Genomic DNA, 26,597 nt, shown 5'->3' on the forward strand with positions numbered 1-26,597 from the left:
ATCTTTCAGCTTCTTCTTCACTAGATGATATGCCTAACCAGTTTGAGATATCCACCCTTTGTCCACCCTCTTCTTCTTCTCCTGCCCACTTCCCGGATCCCTCCCGGGCCCTGGGAAACTAGATGACTAAGATGATGGATTTCCTACTATCTAGGGGCAGGAGAATCAGAGATGGAGGTCTGGGTACAGGTTGTTGATGGTACAGGAACAAACAGGAGGAGCTTGCAGGGTTGAGTTTGCAAGTCTCAATCCCACAAAGACCAAGATCCACTGATCTCAAGTCTCAGGGACAAGAACCAAGCCCCTCTGCCAGGGCTACCAGGGTGGTTTTATACTCCCCCCCCACCCCCCTGGCCAACTGCCCTCTCCTGTCCGCACGCCTCTCTGGGAACATTCCGACATCCAACTGATCCACCTGTCAATCACAGTGTGAACTCCTGGCCCCCAGATAACACCAGGCATAAAGAACTTCCTCTCCCAAAGAATATTTCAATGGGTTAGACTTTGTGAGAAATGAGACAGAGGGGCAGAGACTCTAGCATAGATCTGGAATCCAACAAGCCAAAGCTCTGTGCTCCACTACGCCACAGAGGAGGCAAGCCGAGGAAAACCTGCTGTGGGACACACTTTGGAAATTTGCCCTTCTGTGGCCTCAAGGGATTCAGTGGGACGATCAGGGCATCCGTCTGGAAGCCCCTTGTATCCACAACACCCATGGGGCACAGCAAAGGCCAGGCACTGTGGCAGGAGCTCAGCTTTGGCAATGCCACAAATGGGATTGGACCAAAGTGGTCCAAGGCTAAAAGGGCAGCCAGCATAAGGCCAGTTCCACTGGGCTCAAAAGCCTTTCCAGCTCCAAACTCTGAGTTCATAACTGACACATTTGGAAACTAAGACAGGCAGCTGGAGGTGAATGTCAATGGTCTGGGAGCTGGAGGCAGCATTCTGCAGCCACCATCGAGGCCTGGATTCCTTCCCAACATCACAGCAGCAGCTAGATCAGGTGGCACATTAGAGAGTCACACCTTTCTCTGAGAAAGGAGGGAGAGAGACAGAGAGGGAGGGAGGGAGAGAAGAAGAAGAAGAGAGGGGGAGAGAGAGACAGAGAGAGGAGAAGAGAGAAGAGAGAGGAGAGGGAGAGGGAGAGCAGTGAGTGTAGCAGGGTGCCCTGAGGAAGTGTAGCATCTGAGAATCTGAGGACAGGTCCAACAAGCCATCGCCTGAACGGCTCTGAACCTGAGAAGAGGCTGGGCTGCCCAAAAGCATGACCTCTCAGGTGAGGGTTCCCTAATAGCATTTTCTGAAATTTCCATCAAATGGAAAATTTTAATGAGCGGTTCAGGTTAATATCAGGGAAAGAGAAGTATTAAATAATCCTCCAAGTCCATCACAATAAAAGGCTGCTTAGGTGATGCAGTGGATAGAGTACTGGACCCAGAGTCAGGAAGACCCAAATTCAAATCCAACTTCAAATCCTTGCTGTGTCACCTTGGGCAAGTCACTTTATCCTGTCCCACAATAAAGGAAGAATTTATGGATCACCGCTGTTGAAGAGTGAAGAAGTCAACCAAAAAAAATCATATTATGTTAATAAAATAATACAAGAGTAATGCAGTCTGGTCTGTCGTGGCCAGGACAGGCCCCTTTCTTCAGCTGGTTGGCACAGTGGATAGAGCGCTAGGCCTAGAGCCAGTTAGACTGAGTTTAAACCTGGCCTCAGACACTTCTCTGGGCAAGTCACTTAACCTTTACCTGCCTTGGTTTCCTCAACTATAAAAATAGCATTTACCACTTAGAATTGTTGAGAGGGCCAAGCAATATATTTTGTTTTCTTTTTTTTTTTTTAATTTTTTAAACCCTTGTACTTCGGTGTATTGTTTCATAGGTGGAAGAGTGGTAAGGGTGGGCAATGGGGGTCAAGTGACTTGTCCTGGGTCAAGTCTGAGGCTAGTTTTGAACCCAAATCTTTCCATCTCTAGACTTGGTTCTCAATCCACTGAGCCATCTAGCTGCCCCTGTATAAGGCTCTTAAGAAATGTTTATCAATTGATGGACTGTTTGGAAAGGGACCATCTGATTTTATAATAGGACTAAGGTCACCAGGTAGCAGGAAGCCTTTAAGGAGATACTCTGATCTAGCCCACTTGGTCAGTCCTTGACCCCAAACATAAGGGAGATGAGGACAGTCGTATAACCTCTACTACACTGCATTGAAGGGGCAATATGGGAATCTCCCCATCCCAATAGAAGGGCTCCCTGGAGCTTTCCGAAATGCCTCCCACTGTCCCAGAGCATCCAAAGATCAGTCTAGGGCCATTTTGGTCAGGATGGCTCCCCTCTGCCTCAATCCATCATCAGAGAGCGAGCTCTGGATCTGAGGCTGTGGAGCAGCCAAAGACCACATGACCACTTAGGGAGACGAGTTGGAAAGTGCTCAGTCGCTTCCAAGATGCAGTACTGAATGGTGGTGGCCTGACAGTGCAGGTCAGCCTGCAGGGTGGCAGGTGGCCAAAGGGCTTCCAGGCCAGAGATGATTTCATCCTCATCCCAGTTTGGCCAAAGTGCTGCTACAGAGTGGGCCAAGCAAGGGCAAGTGGGGGCTTCCTTGGTAAACAGCCTGGTGAGAATGAAAGAATCCACTCCTGAAATCTGGTGAGATAAGAAGCAGCAGCAGCAGCAGATGGACAGCCAGAAGGATGAAGATCCTAGTAGAGTGGGCCAGGAGAGAACTGGGGCCATCAGGCTAAATCCCCCCAGGTCCACCCCCAGGATGTTGCCCCATGAAATCCCCCTAAGGTGCCATGGGCTCCCTGCCTCCCTCCACTAGAATTCAGAAAAATGTGTGGAAACTAGAGCCCTGTGCATGACAGCTGAGCCAGCCCTCTTCTGGATGTCTGGGGCTGTGAAACAGACTTTAATCATTCCTTGTGGGGGGGGTCAAGGTGTTAACTCACCAGGGGGTGGTAGCTCTAGGTGGGAGAACAAGAGGCCCAGTACACAGACAAGGAATATGACTGCGTGGGGTTAACTCCTGGTCAGATAGATTGCTGCAGACTTTGTCCCTGGCTCCATGGGTCCCAATGGGGAGTCCTGAGTGCTGGGTATTAGGCAACCCCAAGAACAAACAAGACCAAGGGATGAGCACCAGTTATTCCCCCTCTGAGCCATCTCTGCAAACATCCTTGCTCTTTGGAGGTATCAAGAATGAGGTCCAGGGGGCAACTAGGTAACTCAATGGATTGAGAACCAGGTCTGGGGTTCAAATCTGGCCTCAGACACTTCCTAGCTGGGTGACTCTGGGCAAGTCACTTGACCCCCATTGCCTACCCTTACCACTCTTCTGCCTTGGAGCCAATACACAGTAGTGATTCTAAGATGGAAGGTGAGGGTTTAAAAAAAAAGAGCCCTAGACAACATGGAATGATGACTTCCAGTTTCTGATCTTGGGGCTTCCTCGCTACTGCCATTGAATGTCTCCAGCACCCTTCCTTAGGTTTGTTTTGGATTTTTGTCTCGAACACCCCTGTTGCTCTGTTTTTTCTGCTCATGGGAGGTCTAACCCGGCTAAGAAGCAGGGAAAGGTCTTCAGGGGCTGACCCTCCTCTAGAGTTTCAGGCAAGGGGTGGGAAGATGTGGCCATACAGAGGGAGAAGAGGGGCAGCTGAACGGAAAGGCCCTCTGGCCAATTAGAAATGGCCCCAATGCCATCGACCACCTCAGTGCCTCATTTAACCAATTTGTTAAGGGAAGATGGCAGTAGGGACCGGGTGCTGCTCACCCTGAATCAGTATTCTTAAAAAAGGCCCCAGTGCCCTTTGCCCTCCTCAGGATAGAAGAAGGGGAACCCTAAGTACTCCCAACACTCAGACCTGTCCTGCCCTTTAGGTCAGGTCTGGATTTGCTGGAGCCAAGACCCACACTGCATTGCTTTCCCTCTCTGAGACCAGCTGAGAAGGTGGGTGGCTGGTGAAGAGGATCAGGCTACAGATACTGTCATAAGTAGAAATGGCAGAGGTCTCTTCCAACCCCTGGATTTTAGAGATGAGGAAACTGAGGCCCGGGAAGTAAAGTGATCTGCTTGAAGCTCCAGAAGTAGAGACTGGAGAGGAAGGTGTGAACCCAAGTGCCCTTGGACTCCACCCGTCCCGTGTCTAGGTGTTCTCTTTACATCAGAGTGACTTGTGGCTGTATGGGATGAGGGGGTCTTGAGAGGCAGAGAGGCCAGAGTGCCGGCCAGTCCTCAATGTAAGAGGGGCAGGTTCCTAGGCCAGACCCATCCACCTGATCCCAGGCAAGGTTCACAGGCCATCAGCCCTTTAGGACCCGGTTCAAGGTCCTAAAAATTTGCCAGCCTGCATTTGTCAAGGGGGTCCCTCACCAGCCTTCTTGCTGTGGCTTCAATAAATAAGCAGATCCATGAATTCCAGAGTTCCATTTCAAGAGTATATCGGAAGGGCTGGTTTTCTATTCCCTCGGCCCAGAACTGGCCTAATGCAAATGGATGGCTAACTCTCGGGAAGAGTGAATAAACTCTGGAAGCTTCTGTTCAAGTTCAAAACCGTCATCGCCCACTTTAAAATAAGAGGGTGCTGACACGATAGGCCACATTCCCCGGGAGTGGCAGGTGAGGGGATTGAGGGTGGCCTGACCCAAAGGCCTCTTACCTGGCTCGATTGTGACCACCATTCCTGGCTGGAGAGGGAGTGAACGTGACATGTCTGGGGTGTCATGGACATCCATGCCAAGGTAATGACCCACATGATGGGGGCAGTATTTCCGAGCAGCCTAGAAAAGCAAAGGCCTGGGTTATTATTTCAGAAGTGACACCACCAGTGAGACTGGAAATAGCTACGTGGATGGGATCTGTGCTCACTGGAAAGCCCTGGTCTTAAGTCCTAGAATCACCAAGATGCATTCTGTTAAGAGAGCTGACTTTCTGGGGACAAGGGGCATCAAGGAAAACGCTGAGCTTGCAGGGTGATCAAATGGCTCCCCTATGCCTTCACTGTACTTCCACAGCTCACCAGCTCACTAGATTTAATAATTCAATGCATGCTCCCTCTGCTGGAAAAGGAAGGGAAATCCTGGGCTGCCCCAGGCAGCTTTCTATCAGTCTCGGAGCCTGCCAATCTTTAGCACTGCCACTAAGCTTAATTCTATCTCCCCCCACAGCCCTCAATACTCAGCTCTGAGAGGCAGCAAAGTATCTTTCATTCATTCAATGGAGAGAATGCAGTATTAAAAAAAAATAATTAAAAAAAGGCTTTCCTTAGGAATTAAGGGAAAGAACCACTCCCTGATTGATAAGTGGTCAGAAAACATAAACAAGCAGTTCTCAGAAGAAGAAATCAAGGCGATCGATAGCTAACAATACAAAAAAATTCTCCAAGTCATTATTGATTAGGGAAATGCAAATGAAAATTTGATACCACACCTCAACACCTACCAGGTTGGGAAATATGCCAGAAAAGGAAAATGACAAATGCTGGGGAGGATCCAGAAAAATAGGGACACCAACACACTGTTGGGGGAGTAATGAACTGATGCAACATTCTGGAGAGCAGATAGACCCAAAAGCCTATCAAAATTCACATATCCTTTTGATCCAGAAACATCACTACTAGGTCTATATCCTAAAGAGATCAAAGAAATGGGCAAAGGACTTCTCTCTCTCTCTCTCTTTTTGTGGTGGCGAGAAAATCAAAACAGAGGGGTGGCCCATCAATTGGGGAGTGGTTGAACAAGTCATGGTATAGGGTTATAATGGAGTACTACTGGGCTATAAGAAATGACGAGCAGGATAGGATGCTTTAAGAAAAACCTGAGATTTGCCTGAACTGATACAGAATGAAGTGAGCAGAACCAGGAGAACATCATATAGTGATCAATTGTGAAAGACTTGGCTCCTCTGATCAGTACAATTCCAAATGATCCATGATGAAAAGTGCTATCCATCTCGAGAGAGAGAACTGATGAACTGAGTACACACTGAAGCAATGATTTTCCTTGCCTTGTTTTCCCTAATATGGCTAAAGTGGAAATAAGTTTTGTGTGATTTATCATGTATAATGGGTATCATTTTGCTGGCTGTCTCAATGTGGGGGAGGAGAGAGAATTTGGAACTCAAACTAAAAATTAAAAACAAAACCCACAAGACCAGTTACTCTAGCCTGATAGAAAAAACAAACAAACAAAAAACAAGTAAAAAAAAAAACAAATCCAAATCCCACACGGGATGGAGTAGCAGGTAGCCAAGTTTAGGCAGAGGACCAGATGGTGCTCTCCTCCAGACAGTTTACCCTTCATACCCTGCTCCCTCCAGAGTCATCTCTCTTCCCAGGTGGTCTACCCTGTGGTCACTTTAAAACTCCAGAGCCAGCCCCTAACAGGAGCAGCTGTGTCCTCTTCAGTGTTAAGGACAGAAGACTGGTTTTGTGTCTTGTCCCAGACTTTCCCCCCACCTCAGCACTTCCTGAGAAGTGGCCCTAGTTCATTTGAAACTGGGTCAGACTGACATCCTTCCCTTTCCCTGGGCCACTTAGTCTTCTGTCCCATCTCCTGGATCTGTCCCTTTGTTGGAAGTCTACAGGCAATTCCCAGGTTGTGACAAAGACTGTGGTTTGCAGAGTCTTTCTTGCTACCAGGAAATGAAAATGACTTCACACCTGCCCAGGCTTCAGTCTGGGGAGGGAAGCTGTTGTGAAAATCATTCCTTTTGGCCTCCATGTTTAAGCACTTGCTAGCAGCTTAGCCAGAGACTCTTACATTGCCACTGAAGAACTGGTTATTTTTTTACTAAGCTGTCTGAACTAGGAGGAATTTGGGCCTTTTGTCTTCAGAGATGGAAACGGCTCAGGGAAACTGGACATTTTCAGGGCACAGGGAGAGCGCTAGACGTAACCTGCTACTTTCTCCAAAGAGGAGCCTCTTAGTCAACAATAAATTTCATTTGTCTGAGATCTTGGCAAAATTTTCCAAGAAAAGGACAACATTAATCCTGTGAGTCTTTAGTACAGTGGGTAGCACATAGTAGGTGCTTAACAAATATATGCGCCCCTCCCCACCCCCATCCCCCATTTTGGGCAGAACATTAACTAGTCTAAGAAATAAAGTACCCCCCAACCCCAATCGATTTCAATGCAAAGGAATTCGAGCACCCAGTTCGTGACCTTTCTTAGCCCTTTGCTAGGTGCTCACATACCACCACCCTGGTAAGGGATGAAGGGTGCATAGCAGTTTGGGCTGCCCCCCTCTATGTGAGACAAGAAGACCAACCTGATCCTTTCAAGATCAAACCCAACCAAAAGGAGCCAGATTAGAGACAATCTGTGATCAGACCACAGTTCTGCGATTGACCTCCCATCTCTGGGCCTTTGTCCTGGCCCCTGGACTGGGCTCACTCAATTCTTCCCTCTCCCTCATCCTTTACGAGGCAATGCTGAAGGACCATGGTTCCCAGGAACAATGTCCCCTCGCTTATTCCCTTTCTACATTTTTCCAGGTCTCTGCTGACCCTCCCACAGAGCACTCTGAGCTCGAGTGGGGCTGTTTCATTCTCTGTCCTTGTGTCACTGGGTCCAGCATGGGGTGGGCACAGAGTGAGGGCTGATTGGCCAGCCAGGGCAGAGAACTGAGGGGAGAATGCACCTTAAAGATGTTGTCGGCTCTAAGTCTCGTCAGCACCCTGAGCTCCTGGAGCTTTTGTCCTATCAGACTCAGCATGAGACTGTAGATGTTCTCCAGGCTTGTTCCAGGGCAGCAGAGTGCCAGACATGCCTTCTGGATGTCCAACACAGCTTCATAGAGTTCTGCCTGGGCTGCAGAGAACCTGTGGAAAAGAGGAAAAAGAAAGAGTCCCTTTACTATCACCAAAAGGGACGGGTAAAAATCTGGGTCGGTAAAAATCATTGGCTTTAGAAAGCTCCAAGAGTGGTGAGGCTGGATGGAACTTTAGTGATGACGTCTACTAGACAGTGGGTCAGAAACCCCTCACTACTATCTGTGTGCTTGCAGGTGAATCTTGCACTCCTCTGGGCCTCGGCTGTCTTGGCTGCAAAATGAGGAAGTCAAACTAAGGTCTTGAAAGTCCTTTCTTGACCCAAATCTGGGCTCTAAGAGAATGTGAGCTCCTGGAAAGGAGGAATCACTTTACTGTTTCTCAACCTCCCACAGCTGGCACAGGTCCTGGCACATGGAAGGGGCTCTGTGCTCACTGCCCTTGAGCCTGCTAGGTTTAGCACTGGTTCCTGTGACTTTCACTCTGGCCCTACCAGATCCCCTTGGCTCCACCTGGGCACTACCTTGCCCCCAAACCTACGTATGCTTAGCCTCCTAATCCAAGGATTTGGAATCCAAGGCCAGGAAGGGCCATTCTGGTCAGCCTAATCAATGATCAACTCGCTCCATCCCTGCTAGCTGACTGACCCTATACCTCAGGTAGCCCTTCTTTGTGGGAGCACCTCAGACGACCCAGCCAGTGCCCCAGCTCTCCCTCGCTAGGACAAGATGGTCAAGGGGAGGGGTGGGATGCCCTACCTTCCGTTGACAGGCCACGTTCGGGTAATGTCACTCACATAGCCAGAAAATTCACAGCCTCCATCCAGCAGCACCATCTCACCATCCTGTGAGGGAGGAAGGAAAATCAGATGGGGGATTCCAGGCAGGGCCGTGACACTGGTTGGTGCTTTTTTCTTTCACGGGGTCTGAACAAAAGAAGGAGAACCTTTCCAGAGCCTGATGAAGAACTGAGTGAAGTTTTCTGCTCCTTTATTCTGCCCAGCTCTGGACACTCCTGTTTACCTAAGTCCTGGGGTTCCCAGCAGGTGGGGAGAGAGCGATAGAAAACTTAGGCTCCCACTGGGCCAACCCTGCTGTTCTAGACTTCAGGATGTTTTTTTTCCTCTTTCACTGACTCTCAGTGATGAGGTCACTTCACTGGTCCAGCCATTTGAGAGCATTAGCACTTGAGAAAACCCTCAAGTTTCCTTGATATCCATGATTCGGTTTTGAGCAATGGGAGAAAGTCCAGAACCCACGCCTCTGTTGGGAAGGCTTCTTGCCTGCCACAGGTCCTGCCCTCTCTTTACTCCTCCTCCTCTCCATGCTGTAGGCCCTTCACCTCCTGGCCACTTCTACAGTACTCTGTGCTGATGGGAGAGCTGTTCCTGAGCTCGATGTGTGGCCAGCCTTCATGAAGAGTCAGGGCAAGATCAAGGGGGTTTCAGTAAATGCCAGCTTCAGAAGCTGGCCAGCAGCCCCATGTGGCAGCCAAAGAAAATGAATTCCACTGTGGAGGGCAGGAGAGGCTGCAGAGTTTCTAGGAGGGGAAGGCCCTTCTGTCCTCTGCCCAACAGCCAGTGCTGGGGGCCATAGGAGGGTGGATAAGGAAGCTCCAGAAGAGGGCAGCCCAGATAGGAAATGGATCCCAGTCAAACAAGGGTCAGGTGAAGGAACTGGACAGTTTTAGCCCAGACAATCAGGGACTCAATGGGGGACATGATGGCTATATTCAGGAGGGATTAGATTTGTTCTGACTGACCACAAAGAGGGGAAACAAGGGGCAAAGCAGGGAAGGCCCAAAGCATCCTGACCAGCCCAGTCACCCCACAGTAGAATGGGCTGCCTAGAGAGGTGGGCAGGTTCCCATCAGGGAGGCCTCTGGAGATGTACTTAAGCAAAGGCTGGTTGGTCGTTTGCCACAGTGGAGACTCTTTTTTGGATGGGATTGGAGGACGTGGTCAGGGACAGCTCCCTGGCCAAGAGCCTGTTCCTGCCTGTGACCAATCCTGCCTAACCAGTGGTCTTCTCCCAGCCTTTCTACCCTGGGGTGGAGTAGCCATCGTCCCCATCATTAAGAGGCCTCCTCCTTTCACGTGCCGCCCCCTCCCGTTGACCCACAGTGGCCCCTGGAGCGCAGGTGGGAATACTGACCAGCACTCCCATTTGCTATAAAGCACTGGGGTGGGGTAATATGTTTCAAGAGCAAAAACCAAGCTTCCTGAGAATAGTGATCAATGCGTATCCTGGTATCTTAGCTCTCCTACAGGTGGAGAAAAGGAGGAGCTGAAGTGGGGTGAGGTGACCATGGGTCCTTGGCAGCTGCTTAAGTGGCAAGCCCACTACCTCTACCAGGAGTGAGTGATGAGCACCCCAGCAAGGCAACAGTCACCGTCCATGGTGACAAAAATGGGTGGACTGACAGATGCAGGGGTCGGGTCAACCTCTCTGGCAAGCCGCCATGTTGTTCTGTGCTGTGGGGCCCAGGTCTAGCTGACTGGCGGCGAGTCTGGAGTCTGCAGCTCAGGGGTCCACTAGCTAGGAGCCGTTGGGGGAGTCCCTTTACTCACCTGTACCTGTTTGTTCACCTGCCAGATGGGAGCAGCCCTCAAACCCCAGATCCTCCCTCATTCCCAGGGTCTGGGAGCAAAGTGCTCTGCAGGACTGAAATTTTCCCATGCCTGGAGGACTGCGGGGCAAAGGGCTCGATCTGCCTCCTCTCGGGCTAGTGGGCCATATGTGCTCCTTGCTGAGACAGAGTCCACCAAGGGATCTCCCGCTTACCTTAATAATTTGGTTGTTCTTTACGTAGTGCAAAGTGTTAGACCGGTTGCCACCAGCGACCACGGGAGGGTAGGCCAAGATGTCTGCACCCCGAGCTCGGCACTCAAATTCAAACTGGAAAAACCGCAGACAGGGAGAGTGAAGGAAGAGGCTGTGGTTGTTCTGGCCCTAGTCCATCTCCCTTTCCCTTTCCCCCACCATTCACCACCAGAATAGCCTACAGGAGAACTCTGGGACCTCCCCATGGTAGGGGTCACAGGACTCTGGGTGCTCAGGTCATATAGGTTAGACACAGCATCTATCGGGTGTGGGCTCTAGGCCTGGAGGGGCTGAAGTGGTGTAATGAACATTTTGGCCGCAGTCACTGTTCCATAACTAAAAGGAAGAGCAGTTGTGATCTGCATTGATAAAGGAAGCCCCACTGGAGGGACTACTTCTGCAGGCACTGAAGCATCTCTCACCCTTGTAGGCCATTTTTGTCAGGGCCTCAGCAAATGGCAAGAAGGTCCAGTCACCATCCACCAGGCACTGGCTTCCTAACTTTTCCATCCTTCCTTAAAAGACTGTTAGCATTCCCTCCTGGAGTTCTATTCTCCAAGCTGACTCAGAATGGGCCTTTAAGCAGCTCTCTTCTAATCAGCCTGGCTCCTTCCCCTGCCTCCTACGCACCTTCTTTTCTATGTCCCCATCCTGGCAAGGCCACAAGTGGACCCAACTCTATGCAGGATGGAACGAGGGCTGAGCTGAAGGGACAATTGGCTGCCTCAGGGGAGAGGCTTGACTCCTATTCAGGTATCCCAGCTCTCCACCAGTTTATTCTTTAAATAACAGAATGATGTGGCCTGCTGACGCACACGCACATCTTATGACCTTTTCAGCCTTTCAAATGACCACCAGGCCACCAGCCTACTCTTTTCTGAAGAGTAAAAATTGATGCTGGGCAATTAAGTCATCAAGGACATGCCCTCTCATTAACATAGTTCCTGGGAGGCCAGGGCTGGGGGAACAAAGGGCTGCTGCTTGTCTAGGCTACACCACAGGGACGACCTACAGGCCCTCATTTGCCATTTGTAAAAACAATACATTTCCCTCTTTTCAATACACAACTTGGTACTAATGGTTTGCTCCACTGTATTTTTTGGTTCTTAGGATATGTACAGCCTTACTTCCGATGTGTTATTTCCTTATCTAAAAAAAGAGAAGCTTCCCTGCTCTAAGATCCTTTCCCACTCTCACCTTCCCTGTTCTAAATTGCCCCCCGGCCCTGATACCCCCTGTTCTCAGGTCTCTCTTACCCTTGACATCCCCTTTTCTCAGGCTTCTCTGGCTCTGATATCCCCTGTTCTCAGGCCCCTCCCAGATCTGATTTTCTGGGTTCCAAGGTCTTTCCCTTTTTCGACATTCCTCATTCCAAGGACTCCCCTCGCCTCTAAAATTCCATGAAGTTCACTGTGCACTGGCCACCAGCTCAAGGTTACTAGCAAACTCCTTAAGAAAGCTTTCCCCTTCATTAACCACACCTCACCTTTGCATAAAGAAATGCTTCATCCATGGGGGCTTTGCTAGCAAACATGGTCTCTATGAAAGCCTGTCAAGGGAAAGAGGAAGAAATAATGAGTTTTCTTTTATCCACTCTGACACTATGGAAAACCAAGAAGTAGTCCCTCCTTTTTCCCAGGGCCTGGAAGATCAGGGCACCAAGAATGTCTGCAGTGACTCCAAAGACTGAAGCCTGCGGAGGCAGTCAGGAAGGCAGAACATTCCTTTGCAGAGGGGCCGAGTGAGCGCATTTGTACTGAGTGATGGGTCAGAAAACCTGGCTCAGGGATTACTTTTACCACTGAATGATCTAAAGTGAGTTTCAAAACCTCAGTTTTCTTATTTGCAAAGCAAGAGAAGCATCACCTGCTTCATTAAAAAACAAAAAAACAACTTTTTTAGCTGTGTATTGTGGGGATCAAATGAGCTAATGGAATCCCGTTCATCCATGAGGCAAATGAACAACTATTTCCCAAGCAGCAGCTGTGTACTAGGCAACATACTGGCTGATGCGGCCACCAAGGGGAAGCACTCCCTGCCCTCCAGAATGGGCACCTCATTTCTCTTGGTGGTCATGAACTCCTAAGACTTTCCCCACAGATATTCCCACAGCGGTCTATATCCAAAAAGGGACAGTCTGGGAGTGGCCTGGGGACGCCATCTTGTCTCTTTCAGTCATTTCTTGTAAAGGGTCAGATGTAGAGACAGTGCCCCATTTCGGCCACCAAGACAGGGGAAGAGAGAGTTGCTAGAGAGTTGAGTCTGTGGAGCAGTTGGTGGGTTCACTTGAGTCTCTTGCCTCCTTGAAGCAGAACGTCCTTCATCTTGCTGGAGGATGAACCATGTCCATGATCTCTATGAGACACTTGGCACGAGAGGGACTCAATTACAAAATGTCATCTCTAGGAGCTCTGGGACAGATTTCTCTCATTAATGACCAATGAAGGGATGACTCGATTTCTTACAAACCTGACTTGCTGGCTGCCCTGTCCTATCACCATCCCCGAGTTCCAACAATATTATTTTTGAACACATCTCAATTTTTTCTCCTGGGTTAGTAAGTCCAATAAGCATCTGGTAGAAGCCTTGTGTAAGGTCTGATGTAATAGACTCCTTGTCTGGGAGCTCCCTAACTCTGCCCTAGGATCACCTTCCTTCTCGAGGCCTCAGTTTCCTAATTTGTAAAAATGGAGGGGAAGGGTACCAGGCCTGGCTGACTTCTAAGGAGGTCCCTCCTCCCATCTTTCCATCCTGGGAAGCCTGCCCTTTCTTGGGCATGGGATGTTGGGGCTGATATTCAAGTTACAGGGAGGGTTTCAGCTTTATGACACTCAGGAGTTCCCTCTAAACTCTACAGTTCTGTGAGTTAGAAGTGTCTTTGAATCCAGGCAGAGGTGGCATATGAGAGAAGGCACGACCACTCAGTTACCTCTCGAGGGCAAATCCATGGTGGAAATCAGAGGAGGCAGATTTCAGCAAGTCATTGAGAGGTTCCCAGGGCTGTGAGCTCCCAAGCATGGGAAACACCGTCTCAGAAGCTGGATGGCTCCTTATATTACGAAAGAGAAGGATGCTAAAAAGAAGACCCCCGTGGGCAGCTCCTCCCTGGACCCGCCGTGTACCTGTGATGTGAGCCGGCCAGCCCCCTGCAGGAGAGCTATCTCAGCAGGGGATTTGATAAGCCTGAGGCGCTGCACCAGGTGCTGGACAGTCCTCACCCGGTTCTTGCTCCTGGCTTTGGCCTCAGTTAGAGGGTGCATGTAGTCAGAATGCAGCTGTGCGTGCGAGGGCTTATTCCAGTCATACCATACTGTACTTGTCTCCCCTTCCGACAGGAAACCAAAGAAAACAAGAGGAAGAGAGAAGAGTCACCATCAGAATGGATCAAATGATAACAAGACTCTGGGACTGGGGCATGGCTGGGCCCCAAATCATGGAAGCACCCACTCCCTGAGACATCGGTGGGCTCTGTAAAGGTGACCAAGGGGGCAAAGAACCTCGGGGCTGGGTCTTTATGCTGCATAGAATAGGAATCCCTATCTGCTGGTCATCTGTTGGTGGTAACAGTGAGGCCAAGGTGCCAACTGGACAAGTGTGACCTTGGGGAGGTGCTGAGGCTGGGGAAGAGAAAATGCTAGCCTTGGAGGCAGGAAGGTCTAGGTTCAAATTTTGCCTTGGATTCTTAGGAGCTGTGGGTGACACCTCTGTAAAGCGAGGGGGTCAAAGCAGCTGGCTTCTGGGGTCCCCTCTGGTTTGAGAGGTAGGCTCCTAGGACAAGAGGCAGTGAGTCAAATGACTTTTCTTATATGGACCATGGCCAGGTTTCCACCTATATGAAGCTGACATCGCTTCCTGAATGTGGTTCCAGGGAAGTCCAATAGCCATCCCTTGGTTTTGTGGCAGTAAACTTCACCTTCAGCTTTTTTCTCTTTCTTTCTGGAAAACTCATACCTTCTGCCTTGAATCAATACCACGTATTATTGGTTCCAAGGTAGGGCAGTAAGGGCTAGGATACAGAACAGGGGTCAGCAACATATGGCTCTCGAGCCATATCTGGCTCTTTTGAGGACCAGATATGGTTCTTTCTGCAGGAGCCATAAAGTCCATTTTTTTCAGGCGCTGTTACAGGAGCGGCGCTGTGAGCACTGCACGGCTCTCATGAAATTACATTTTAAAAAATGTGGCGTTTATGGCTCTCAGGGCCAAAAAGGTTGCCGACCCCTGATATAGAGGTTAAGTGACTTGCCCAGGGTCACACAGCTATGAAATGGATGAGGCCATATTTGAACTCAGTTCCTCCTAACTGTAGGCCTGGTGCTCTATCCACGGAGCCACTTACCAGCCCCTGTCAAGTCCTTTGTGAGGCTGGGGAATTGGCTACCCCAAACTGACAGGCTGAAGCTCAGCCTCCTTAGGGGCCAAGAGTTAATGAGTCTTCTTTTGTACACCTACCTAAGAGAGCCCCAACTCCCAGTGAGCTGGAAGGGAGAAGGCTCTCCAATAAAGATTCCAGGTATGGTCAAGTTTGTAGCCAAAGTGAGTCAGGCCTGACTCTGTCCCTAGTTTTGACCACCAAGGCCCAAGAATACAGCCTTTAGGAGTCTCACTCATCAAACATGAAATCAGTTCTGGTGCCTCAACTTGCATTTTGCATGGCTGCTCTGCCAAAAAAAGGACTCATCACTGCCCTACTCTCAAGAAAAAAAAAAAGTTGAAATTCTGTCCCTCTCTGGCTTCTCCTTAGAAGGGATAAGGATGTCCCACGTGCTTTTGGCAGATATTAAATGCCATTCACTAGAACTAGATCACTGGCACAGTCTTGGTCGTATGGGCCAGAGAAGACCTGCTAGCAGCTTGACTTTCAGCAGCTGGAGATCTAGTGGCACCTGAGTGACTTGGATCTCAATGGAAAATGGTGACGTGGTGGTGAGAGGTGCTCGAGCACCCTGCCCTCCCCCTGGGGATTGGCTGCCTTGTGTGTCTGTTTGGTACCTTTCAGTTTGGGGACCAGATGCTTGAACTCCTCCAAAGGGAAGGCTTCATCCACACCAGTGAGAGCCACTGCTCCATCAGCCCCTGACCGAGGCCCATCCCAGAGCTCTCGGCTGGGATCCCTCCGAGGGACAAAGAGCACAGCCTTGTGAGCTGGGAGCTCCTTGTCAGGGAGGCTCTGAAGGACCAGAATGCTGTCGGGCTCCTGGAATCCACAAAGATACAGGAAGTTGTTGTCCTGGTGGAACGTGTAGGGGATGTCATTGCTCATGTAGAATGTGGGATTGGAGAGCAATATCACTGCTTGGTCAGTCCCCCCCTTGCCTTGGGCTTCTTTCTGGATCAAAGCCATTAGTTTGTGCCTTCGGAGGGCATATTCCACTTGGGACAGTCCTGGAGTCACCTCGCCTAAGGATGACAGACAAAAACAGGATTTGGGTTTATTATTATTATTAGTGGGGCTAAGTTACAGATGAGGTAAACTGAGACAGAGGACATGTAAGCCAAGATACTGCTGCATGGGGGGCAAGGTCTTTTATCTCTGGGTCAGCCCTTCTCCACCCTCAAGGCTGAAAGGGTTTAAATGGGTCGGGGCTGGAGCCACAGCAGGGGGTACAATAGGGAAGAGGGTCAGGTGAAGAAGGAGAATGGGCATGGACCCCCGATGGACTTGCATAATCAGGTCCCCAATATCACTCTAAGCTGGTCATTCTAAAATGCCTGGACCAACTGAGAATCTAGTATTTCCCTTAAAATTTCAAAACAATCTGGTTGAGAAAAAGTTTACATTCTGTGTACACATCTGAGGATGTCAAGCACAACAGAGAAATCAGAGGTTCCTGGCTTCCTGTAGAACAGCTCCACATGAGCCGGACACACTGGGGAGGTCCTGGTGCTAAGGCTGCTTCCCCCAGCTGACACACTCCACCCTCACTCAGCATCAACAACATGGTTTGTATGACCACGGCACATGGATGGAGATGGGGAGAGTGAGGATGTTAAACTCCATCTTTCAGATTTCAGACTGGCAAAAATAATCATCTGGTAGCTACGACATACAAGCTGAGAAAATGCAGCCAATAGAATCAAGCTGGGAGTTGGGGGGAGGGATCTTCTTTAAACCGTTTGAAATGAACAGAATGGCTCATCAAAGTGGGAGGATGGGCAAGGTCAATTCACCTTGCAAACTACCTATCATGTGCCCCATCTTGTGGAAGGGCCTATACTGGTTCCTTTTATGACTTTTTTTTTTTTTTTAACTTTTACCTTCTGTTTTAGAATCAACATGATGTATTGGTTCTAAGGCAGAAGAGTGGTAAGGGTTAGGAAATGAAGGTTTACTAAAAGACTTATCCAGGGCCACACAACTAGGAAGGTTCTGAGGCCAGATTTGAACCCAAGACTCCTACCTCCAAGGCCTGGTTCTCAATCCACTGAGCCACCTACCTGCCCCACCCCCCAACCCCAACTACTGAATAAAATCCAAACTCCTCTGCTTGGCCTTCAGGGCCTCCATCAATTGGTGACATTATCTAACCTTTTCATTGTTACTCAAAATCATTTTTAAAATTCATTTGGCCTTGTGTAATTAGAAAATCTTGAACCCTTGGACTTCAGCCTGTCCTTTCTCTCTCTTCTCTCACGACTGTGGCTAGGTCAGCACCCTTTTTATTCTAGTTTTTTATTTTAGTTATTATTAATAAATCTTATTAAATATGATACTTGGAGTATCTGGATATTAGTTTTTTTAAACTTACATTTTGGCGACCACAAAGGAATAGAATTCTAAAAAAAAAATTTTTTTAAGCTTTAGAAAAGAATAGATACATTTTGCAAGCCACACATTTTCTCTCCTGCCACTTCTCGCACTCATCTACTTGAGCTAGTGTTCCTCACTGCTCTGCCCACTACTGCTGCTGTTGTTGCTGCCGCCCACTACAAGAGCCTGGTAGCGGTTTCTCCTCACCCTGCATGCTCTTGCCAAGTGCTACTCTGCTGTCGCCTCCCACTGCTATCTCCGAGTTGAGTCTCAGTGCAGGAGGTGATGTATATATTTCCCCAATCTGTGTGGCCAGTATTGCCTCACATTGCAACTATACCCCTCCCCACCCCCACCTGGGTCTCAAGCAGTAACTGTTTGACCTTACAGCTGATGCAGCTGGTACACCACTGAGCAGCACTTTCCATGCTGACCACCCACACCCCCCTTTTTAGCTTCCAAGTTGATTTTTAAACTGACAGTTTTTTCTCCCCACGGTACTGGCTGAGAGCTACACCTGAGCAGTTAGCCCACATAGGGGGGAGGGCAGGTACCAAGTTGGTGAACCTGAAGCCAAAAAAATTTTTTTTGGGGGGGGGGAATAAGACTGATTTTTTTCTTCTCACCCCAAAACACCAAGAGAAGCCAGTTCTTCATATTCAAATACCCTATTGTTCTCCCTTGAAGTTTTGCCCCTAGAGAGGAAGGAATTGGAGAATAACTTTTCCAAGCCCCTTACCTAACACCTGAAAGATTTTTTTCCCCTCTTCTAGTCAGGGTCCTTTTATTTTTCCTGTAAATGAATTCCATTCAGCTTTTTTTTTCTCTTAAGAATAATGTTGTTACAAAGCATGCTTGAAATTCTGAAAAAACAGTTTGAATTGGTAGAGCTAACAAGTGCATATTAGCTTTGCTTAATTCTTTTACTGGCAGTTTTTATTTTCATTGGATATTTCCCATTTTATTTACTTCTCAAGAATATGCAGCAACAAGCTAGGCTGCTTGAAGTACAGACCAAACTGGAATATTTTGACAAAGTTTTGAAAATTTTAAATACTCTCAACATGAAGAATGGAGATTCTGCTCAGTGCGTGTATCAGGAACTCCAGATTTGTGACCAAAGAAACGCAAATGGATGATAAATACTGGGGAGGGGAAGGAACCTTAAAGAGATCTGGAAGTTTATTGATGTTAACTCTTTGAGTTTTGTTTCCCCTCCGTAATAGTGAAGAAATGTATTGGAAATGGAGAAAAGAACTTTTGAATTCAATGCCTGTATCCTGTCATTCTTATTGTATTTGCTGATTATTTTAAAATTTAATTTTTTTCAAGTTCGTATATTAATCTAATCAAAATCTTTCTGTTACTCTGAATCATTTTAAGCTGTGTTTTGCCTATTAAATATATTGTTACATTATTTTTATTTGAACCTTTCCCCTATGACTGTACTAAAGAACATATCATTGTGAAAGTCCAAACACAACTTGCACAAATCCTTTTCAGTGACAAAACCATAACTCCTCATGTATGCTGGGTTTGTCACCAGATCCATCAAGGTTACATACATGTTGCTTTAACAGCCTTTTTGCCTTTGTTAATTATCACATAGATGATGATGGATGAACTCCATCAAAACTGATTGCAACCTGTATAAAACCTTTGGAGAATTTAATAAATTTAATAATTTAATAATTTAAAATTTAATTTTATAATTTAATGAGTTCAATTGATTTTAAGGGGTCTTCAGAAATGATTTTTAGATATCTAGGTAGCTTCTGAATGATAAAGAATGTTGAATTAAAGGTAGAGAACAAAATAGAAGTTTCTGCCACAAAAATTTTTATAAAGTATGAAGCCTAAGTAGCTTCTGTATGATATTTTAACTCTTCAGTTTAATCTACCACCACTAGAACAATCTAGATTCTTGGTGACATTTTAGACCCCAAAAGGTTTTCATTAGCAGTACAGAGATTTGTGTTTTTTTCTAGGTTCTTCTGCCAAATTTTGGAATGATGGCAGTAATAAACTTTGTTAAAAATATCTTTGCTATGGCTGAAAGATTTGCTACATCTGTAGAACTTGTGACAAGTATCCATGAGTTCATAAGTTTTTTAAATATCACACAGCAAGTGGCTATATAGAGACTCATGTGAAACCTATATGATAGTGGGTTTGTTTGCTATTGTCATTAGCTGGGCTATTGTGAATTTTGTGAATTTTGGTACTTTTTTGCATTATCTGCTATACTACTGTTTTATAAAGCTGTTACTCTGTGAAAATCATTTGCACTCACATAGTGGTTCATGGCCAAGTTAAAAAGAAAATGGATTTCATTTTGGGTAAGGAGCCTTTGTATTCTACCTCTCCTTGGCTGACTCAGTGTGTGTGTGTGTGTGTGTGTGTGTGTGTGTGTGTGTTTGTGTCACTGATTATAAGTTATATATTTTTTAATTTTTAAAACTCTTTTATTATTGTTTTTCCTTGTATGTGTAATACAGTATTTGAGTTTTCTTTTTTCTCTCATTTTTTGAATTTGTTATCAATATTAAAACAACTTTTTTTAAATTTTACACTAGGGTAAGTTTAAAAACATCCCTTAACTCTAATGTCAATGCATACCCAAAAAGCTTTAGACTATAGAAATAATGCCATTCATTGTTTTGAAAAAATTATGGGACTTTGCTTAATGATTCAGTCTGATTCTAGAAGGGAAAACAAAAAGAGCCACTGCACAGTGCCATAGAAGCACAAAGCTAACCTGCATAGTGCCTATCGAGCACAAGGTCAAAGAGATGAACCAATCCCAGTGGGATTGATGAAATTTTGAACTAAGAGGATTTGGAACTCGTTTGGGGTTCGAGGTTGGAGGTTGCAGCCGTTTTGACATATGTCAGAGTTAGGTCTTCCCTGAGCCACATTCTTCCAAGCACCTCACTTTGGCTGCCATCCTGGCTCCAGTAACCTTTAGAGAAAAGGTAAAAATCAGACCAGGAAATGCTATTTCCCATTTGCTGTTAAAATCAAGTCCCTTTTCTGTCTTTCACAGTGTGGCAAACTTTCTGTAGTCCTGGCTACTGATTGGGTAAGTGCATAATTACATAAATCACTTTAATTGGGTCCTGATTCAAGACCTGTTATAGGTTTATTTTTCCTTTACTTAGATTTTTGAGACATAAGACTTTGATATTTTATATTTCATCCACATTATTTTTTCTCTTTTATTTGGATTTTTTGATATTTTTAATTTCTTTTGTCAATTGATTCACATACCTCATAACTTAGCCATTCATCCCTGAGTTATCCCTGTGTTTGTCACCAAATATATTATTATCCTATAATCCAAAGTTTAAATTCTTTTGAGAGTAATTTTAGGATAAGAAACTTGCTACCTCCCTGAATCCAGAAGGCTAACTTTTTGGAGAAGGTGCCACAAAGATACCTGCAGAGACCACACGCTACACTAAAAAATCCAGAGTGAGCTTTGAGATATGGTGAATTTGAACAATGCGGGGTTGGAATGCATTTATTTTGAATGTATACTCTTATGCCAAAGGGGACTGCTCCTTAATTGGCTTTTTGTCAATGTAACAATCATTGGTTTTGTTTTTTTCCTCTTTTATTTCCCTTTTATAACCCAAATTATTGTAATTTCCTTTTAGAAACTGCAATATTGTATATATCTTTAGTTAAAAATCTTTAAAGTTTTAAGTTGATTATGTTTAAAATGATCTCAATGGGGAGGCTGGTTTCCCAAAAGGATCATGGGGGGATTGTATTTAGAAAATTTTGAACCCTTGGACTTCAGCTCCCAGAATCCTTTTCCTTTCATCCATGTAGTGTTCCTTACGTAATGTTTATAAGTTTGCTATAAGCCTGCCCTTTCTCTCTCTTCTCTCGTGACCAAGGCTGGGTTAGCACCCTTTTTTACTCTAGCTTTTTATTTCAGTTATTATTAATAAATCTTATTAAATATAATACTTGAAGTATTTGGGTATTAATTTTTAATCTTACAGCCTCCTTTTTGTACTTTTCCCTCTGCCTGGAATTCTGCTTACCCATCATCTCCATAATAGTTCCCCTGACCTTGTCTACATGGGAACTGTTTTAAGAAACTTTCTGTAAAAAAAAGGACACCTGGATTTTAGCAACCCACTGTGTGGAGAAGGGAGACATAATGAAAAGGACCAAGTTCACAGCTTATTGGCATCAGATGTACCTTCTCTTATTGCTTTTAGCTCATGAACTAAGAGCAGGAATTTGATGGAGGTGGAGGAACACCAGCTGCCCAAGTGTTCCCACTGGAGAGTTCAGACCAAATAGATGGACCACAGCTGAATGGAACTTAGGGGAGGAAGATGGGACGGAATCTAGCCTCTGAAGGTCATGTGGCCTATGAAGAGAAGAGAAGCGATAGACAGTAGTCTAGGGCAAATGGGTGTAAAAGGCAACTTTACCAATGAGGCCATGGTTAGTCATTATAATCTCAAAATCAAATGTGCTTTGGTTAAAATGGCCAGGACCAAAAGGAAGGAAGGCAGGCTCAAAGACAAGAAGACATTTGAGGTATCCCAATGACCACCATGGTCAAGCAGCAGGCACTTCCCAACTTGGGAAAAGCCTTGAAGGCCAAAATGGGAATAGGGTTTCATTCATCTAAGAAGACAAGTCAACCACACAGACACTAGGCCAGTCTAGCGTGAAGAGGGGTGGTCATAAACTCTCTGAGGACCAAAAATCCAAGGAAAAGATGTCCACTGAGGAATAGAGCAGATTCTAGATGGCTCTTCCCATGGACCTCATTTTGCTCACCCAAAAAAGGTGATAGAAATACCTGAGCTTGAACAATGAATATACTTCATAGCAGTCAAGAGTAAGGCATTTGAGAACCATGAGTTGTTATCATTATGAGAAAGAATGTAGCATTGATTATGAATTCCTTGAGGTAGCGAGGTTTAGTGGATGGAGCCCAGGACTTGTTATCCAGAAAACCTAGGATGATTCTAGGCAAGCCTAGAATCTATGTCTATGGCTCAGTTTCTTCTTATTTAAAATGAAGCAGGTGGCTTCAATGATCTCTAAAATAGATGATGCTGAGAATGGTTTCATTTGCTTGATTTTAATGTCTCATTGTAATAAGCACTGTGTAAGATTAAAAATTAATATTCAATACTCCAAGTATTATATTTTTATAAGATTTACTAATAATAACTTGAAGTTGAGGAAAGTGATAGCCTTAGTAAAGAGCAGTTTCCTAGCTGCGCACTCCAGGGGCAGGGGCAGGGAGAGAGAGAGAGAGAGACAGACAGACAGACAGACAGACAGTGAGAGAGAGAGAGAGAGAGAGAGAGAGAGAGAGAGCGCGCAGAGATACACAAAACTTTATTGATACAACATAAGCACTTAACATGGGGACGAAGGGAAAGAGATTCTGGGAGGTGAAGTCCAAGGGTACAAAATTCTATTTATACAACTGTCATATCCACATGCCAGTCTTCCCAAGTAAAGCTCTATTGAAATAGAGTCAAGAGAGCCATATGTAATCTGCAAATGGGAGAAGACAAGCCTCCAGGCAAGCAAAAAAACACATTAGCTTGCATATACTAGAGGAGACTATTGAGAAGTTATGGGGCAAGTGGATTAAAGCTCTTGAAGGCCAGGTCAGGTGAAGTCAAGCTGAGGATTATGGGCCAGGAGGGACCACAGGGCTTTTTTTTCTCTTAGGATAGATTTCATTAAGAGTTCACCTCTTGGTAGAATGGGAAAACAACTATGAGATTAGGGAGAGATTAGGTTTAGATCAACATCTCACAACCTACACCAGTGGTTCCCAAACTTTTTTGGCCTACCGCCCCTTTTCCAGAAAAAATATTACTTAGCCCCCTGGAAATTAATTTTTAAAAAATTTTAATAGCAATTAATAGGAAAGATAAATGCACCTGTGGCCATCACCGCCCCCTTGGATTGCTGCAACACCCACCGGGGGCAGTAGCACCCACTTTGGGAATCACTGACCTACACCAAGATAAATTCAGAATGAGTGAATGACTTGAATATAAAGAAGGAAACTAAGTAAATTAAGTGAACACAGAATAGTATACTTGTCAGATCTATGGGAAAGGGAAAATTTTAAAACCAAGTAAGAGTTACAAAAAATTACAAAATGTAAAATAAATAATTTTGATTATATTAAATTAAAAAGTTTTTGTACAAACAAAAACAATGCAACCAAAATCAGAAGGGAAACAACAAACTGGAAAAAATCTTTATAACAAAAAACTCTGACAAGAGTCTAATTACTCAAATATACAAATATAAAAAAAATATACAAATATACAAATATAAAAAAATCAAGCCATTTCTCAATTGATAAATGGGCAAGGGACATGAATAGGCAATTTTCAGATAAAGAAATCAAAAGTATCAATAAGCACATGAGAAAGTGTTCTAAAGCTCTAATAATTAGAGAAATGCAAATCAAAACAACTCTGAGGTACCACCTCACACCTAGCAGATTGGCTAAAATGATAGCAGGTGAAAGTAGTAAATGCTGGAGGGGATGTGGCAAAATTGAGACATTAATGCATTGCTGGTGGTTGTAACTGATCCAACCATTCTGGATGGCAATTTGGAACTATGCCCAAAGAGCTCTAAAAGACTGCCTGCCCTTCGATCCAAACATACCATTGCTGGGTTTGTACCCCACAGATAAACAGACTTGTACAAAATTATTTATAGCCACACTTTTTGTGGTGGCAAAAAACTGGAAAACGAGGGAATGCCCTCTAATTGGGGAATGGCTGAACAAATTGTGGTATATGCTGGTACTATTGTGCTCAAAGGAATAATAAACTGGAGGAATTCCATGTGAACTGGAATGATCTCCAGGAACTGATGCAGAGCGATAGGAGCAGAGCCAGAAGAACATTGTACACAGAGTCTGATACACTGTGGTAAAATCGAATGGAATGGATTTCTGTACTAGCAGCAGTGCAATGATCCAGGACAATTCTGAGGGACTTATGGAAAAGAATGCTACCCACATTCAGAGGAAGAACTGCAGGAGTGGAAACACAGAAGAAAAACAACTACTTGAACACATGGGTTGATGCAGACATGATTAGGGATATAGACTCAAAATGACGACACCCAAGCAACTATCAATAATATGCAAATAAGTCTTGATTGATGACACATGTTAAAACCAGTGGAAATGTGTGTCAGCTATGGGGGCGGGGTGAAGGGGAAAGTAAAACCATGAATCATGTAACCATGGAAAAGTTTTCTAAAAAATAAAATATTAAAAAAAATAAAAAAAAGAGTTCACCTCTTTAACAGGGCAGCTAGGTGGCTCAGTGGATAGATAGCCAGATCTGGAGACTGGAGGTCCTGGGGTCACATCTGGCCTTGGACCCTTCCAAGCTAGGTGACCCTGGGCAAGCCACTTAACCTTCATGCCCAGCTCTTCCCATTTTTTTGCTCTGGAACCTATATTTAGTATTGATTCTAAGACAGAAGGAAGGGGCATCAAAAAAGAGTTCATCAAGAACATATATTTCTATATGGCTGATCATGTTTGACTTTTCTCACAGGAAATGGACAGCTATGTGAGAGATAAGGCAATAAATATTACATATCATGTCTGACCCTCACGGAAAAAAAAAAAAGTTCACTTAGAGATCTTAGGATCCAGACTACTTTCTTACTGGAAAGCTAAAAAATGGCACTTTTCTCCCTGCGTGTACCACCTGATAATTATGTCTGGCTCAAAAGGATGGACTTTGCCACGGCAGAGACATGGAAGACTTTGTACCATCAAGTAAAAGGCTCCAAACTGAGTTGTGACACAGTGTTCTGAATTCCCATGGTGGGAAGGGAGTCCAGGCCTTGTTCTAACTCTCTTGGGTTGTTCTCATTTTTTTTTTGCTTCTTATCCCTATTTGCTTTCTGGTCATTTCATTGCTCTTTTCTATCCTGTGGCCTAGAGAGAGCCACCAATTTGTCCCACAAGAGTCACCTTGGAGAATATGGCTATGTGGAAGCCTCTGGGCTCTCTGTGAATTTCACCCATCCTTGCTCTACCTCCAACTGTCATTGTCAACAGAACTGACCACCCTCAACTGGAAAGCATTGATCAAGCCCATAATATGTTTGGCCAATGGCCTAAACGCTGGGGCTAGAAAGAAAGAAAACAGTCCCTGCTTGTCCTTTAGGAGTTTATCATCTAACAGGAAACAATGAGCAGACACATGACAATGTACAAATAAGATAGAGACCTCAGGAAGAAGGTGCTGGCATCCAAGGGGAAAAGGAGAGCTTCTTACAGAAGAGGAGATGATAGCTGAGACCTGAAGGAAAGCCAAGGAAGTTGGGATGCAGAGCCCAGGAAGGAGAGATTCCAGACACAGGAGAAAGCCAGTGAAAAGGCATGGGGTCAGAAGATGGGTGAAACAAATTCAAAGGAGGATTGGTTATTCATTCAAACAGCCTTACATTTACATTAGGCACATATATATGTGTGGAAAAGATCAAACAGGAGAGGTGGAAAGGGCCATAAGAATCAACCACTCCAAACCTTATCTTTTACTTATCTATCTATCTATCTATCTATCTATCTATCTATTTGTTTGTTTTAAACCCTTACCTTCAGTCTTGGAGTCAATACTGTGTATTGGCTCCAAGGCAGAAGAGTGGTCAGGGTAGGCCATGGGGATCAAGTGACTTGCCCAGGGTCACAGAGCTGCAAGCCTTATTTTTTATGAGGAAACTGAGGCTTAGACCAAGTGGCCTACCCAGGCTCACAAAGCTAATTAGTGGCAGGGCAGGGACCATCTCAAATCTTCTAGCATAGAGCAGTATTTGAGAAGAAGCAAAGAAAGTAAGTAAAGCAGAAGTAAAGCTAGCTGCTATGGTGCGAAGGTATTAGTTATCAGCTGCCCACTAACCATTTAAAGAAACATGATCACACTGAAGTTCAGGTAATCACAAGGCAAAGGACCCCTTTTTTCATTTACAGAAAAAAAGGAGGAAAAAAGGCTAAGGCAAAAAACGTGCACCTTAGGGGTTAATTTGGCAATTTTGACACTCTGGACAGTGGCCTACAAGTCCCAATGGCATTCTTGGATGAATTCCAGCTGATAAGCCTGGAGCTGGGCAGGCATTCTCACACCTTATCAAATCATAAATGGGCTCTAAAGTGGAAAGAAACAAAAGTCAGGATTGTACTCAACACGGGGAAGCAGGCAGGAGC

The 26,597-nt window shown here is 45.6% G+C and overlaps 1 protein-coding gene across 1 annotated transcript in view; it reads right to left on the bottom strand.

Moving 5' to 3' along the window:
- Positions 1-26,597, bottom strand: part of XPNPEP3 (X-prolyl aminopeptidase 3) — a 41,119-nt gene that overhangs the window by 2,459 nt on the left and 12,063 nt on the right. Inside the window, exons 3-9 of the mRNA XM_044679877.1 lie at positions 15,592-15,999; positions 13,722-13,924; positions 12,086-12,148; positions 10,561-10,674; positions 8,536-8,621; positions 7,648-7,828; positions 4,665-4,785 (exon numbers count right to left, since the gene is read on the bottom strand). Of these exons, the coding sequence (XP_044535812.1) occupies positions 4,665-4,785; positions 7,648-7,828; positions 8,536-8,621; positions 10,561-10,674; positions 12,086-12,148; positions 13,722-13,924; positions 15,592-15,999 (1,176 nt within the window). The remainder of the gene's footprint in view (positions 1-4,664; positions 4,786-7,647; positions 7,829-8,535; positions 8,622-10,560; positions 10,675-12,085; positions 12,149-13,721; positions 13,925-15,591; positions 16,000-26,597) is intronic.

Source organism: Gracilinanus agilis, chromosome 5 (assembly GCF_016433145.1).
Source record: "Gracilinanus agilis isolate LMUSP501 chromosome 5, AgileGrace, whole genome shotgun sequence".
NCBI lineage: Eukaryota > Metazoa > Chordata > Mammalia > Didelphimorphia > Didelphidae > Gracilinanus > Gracilinanus agilis.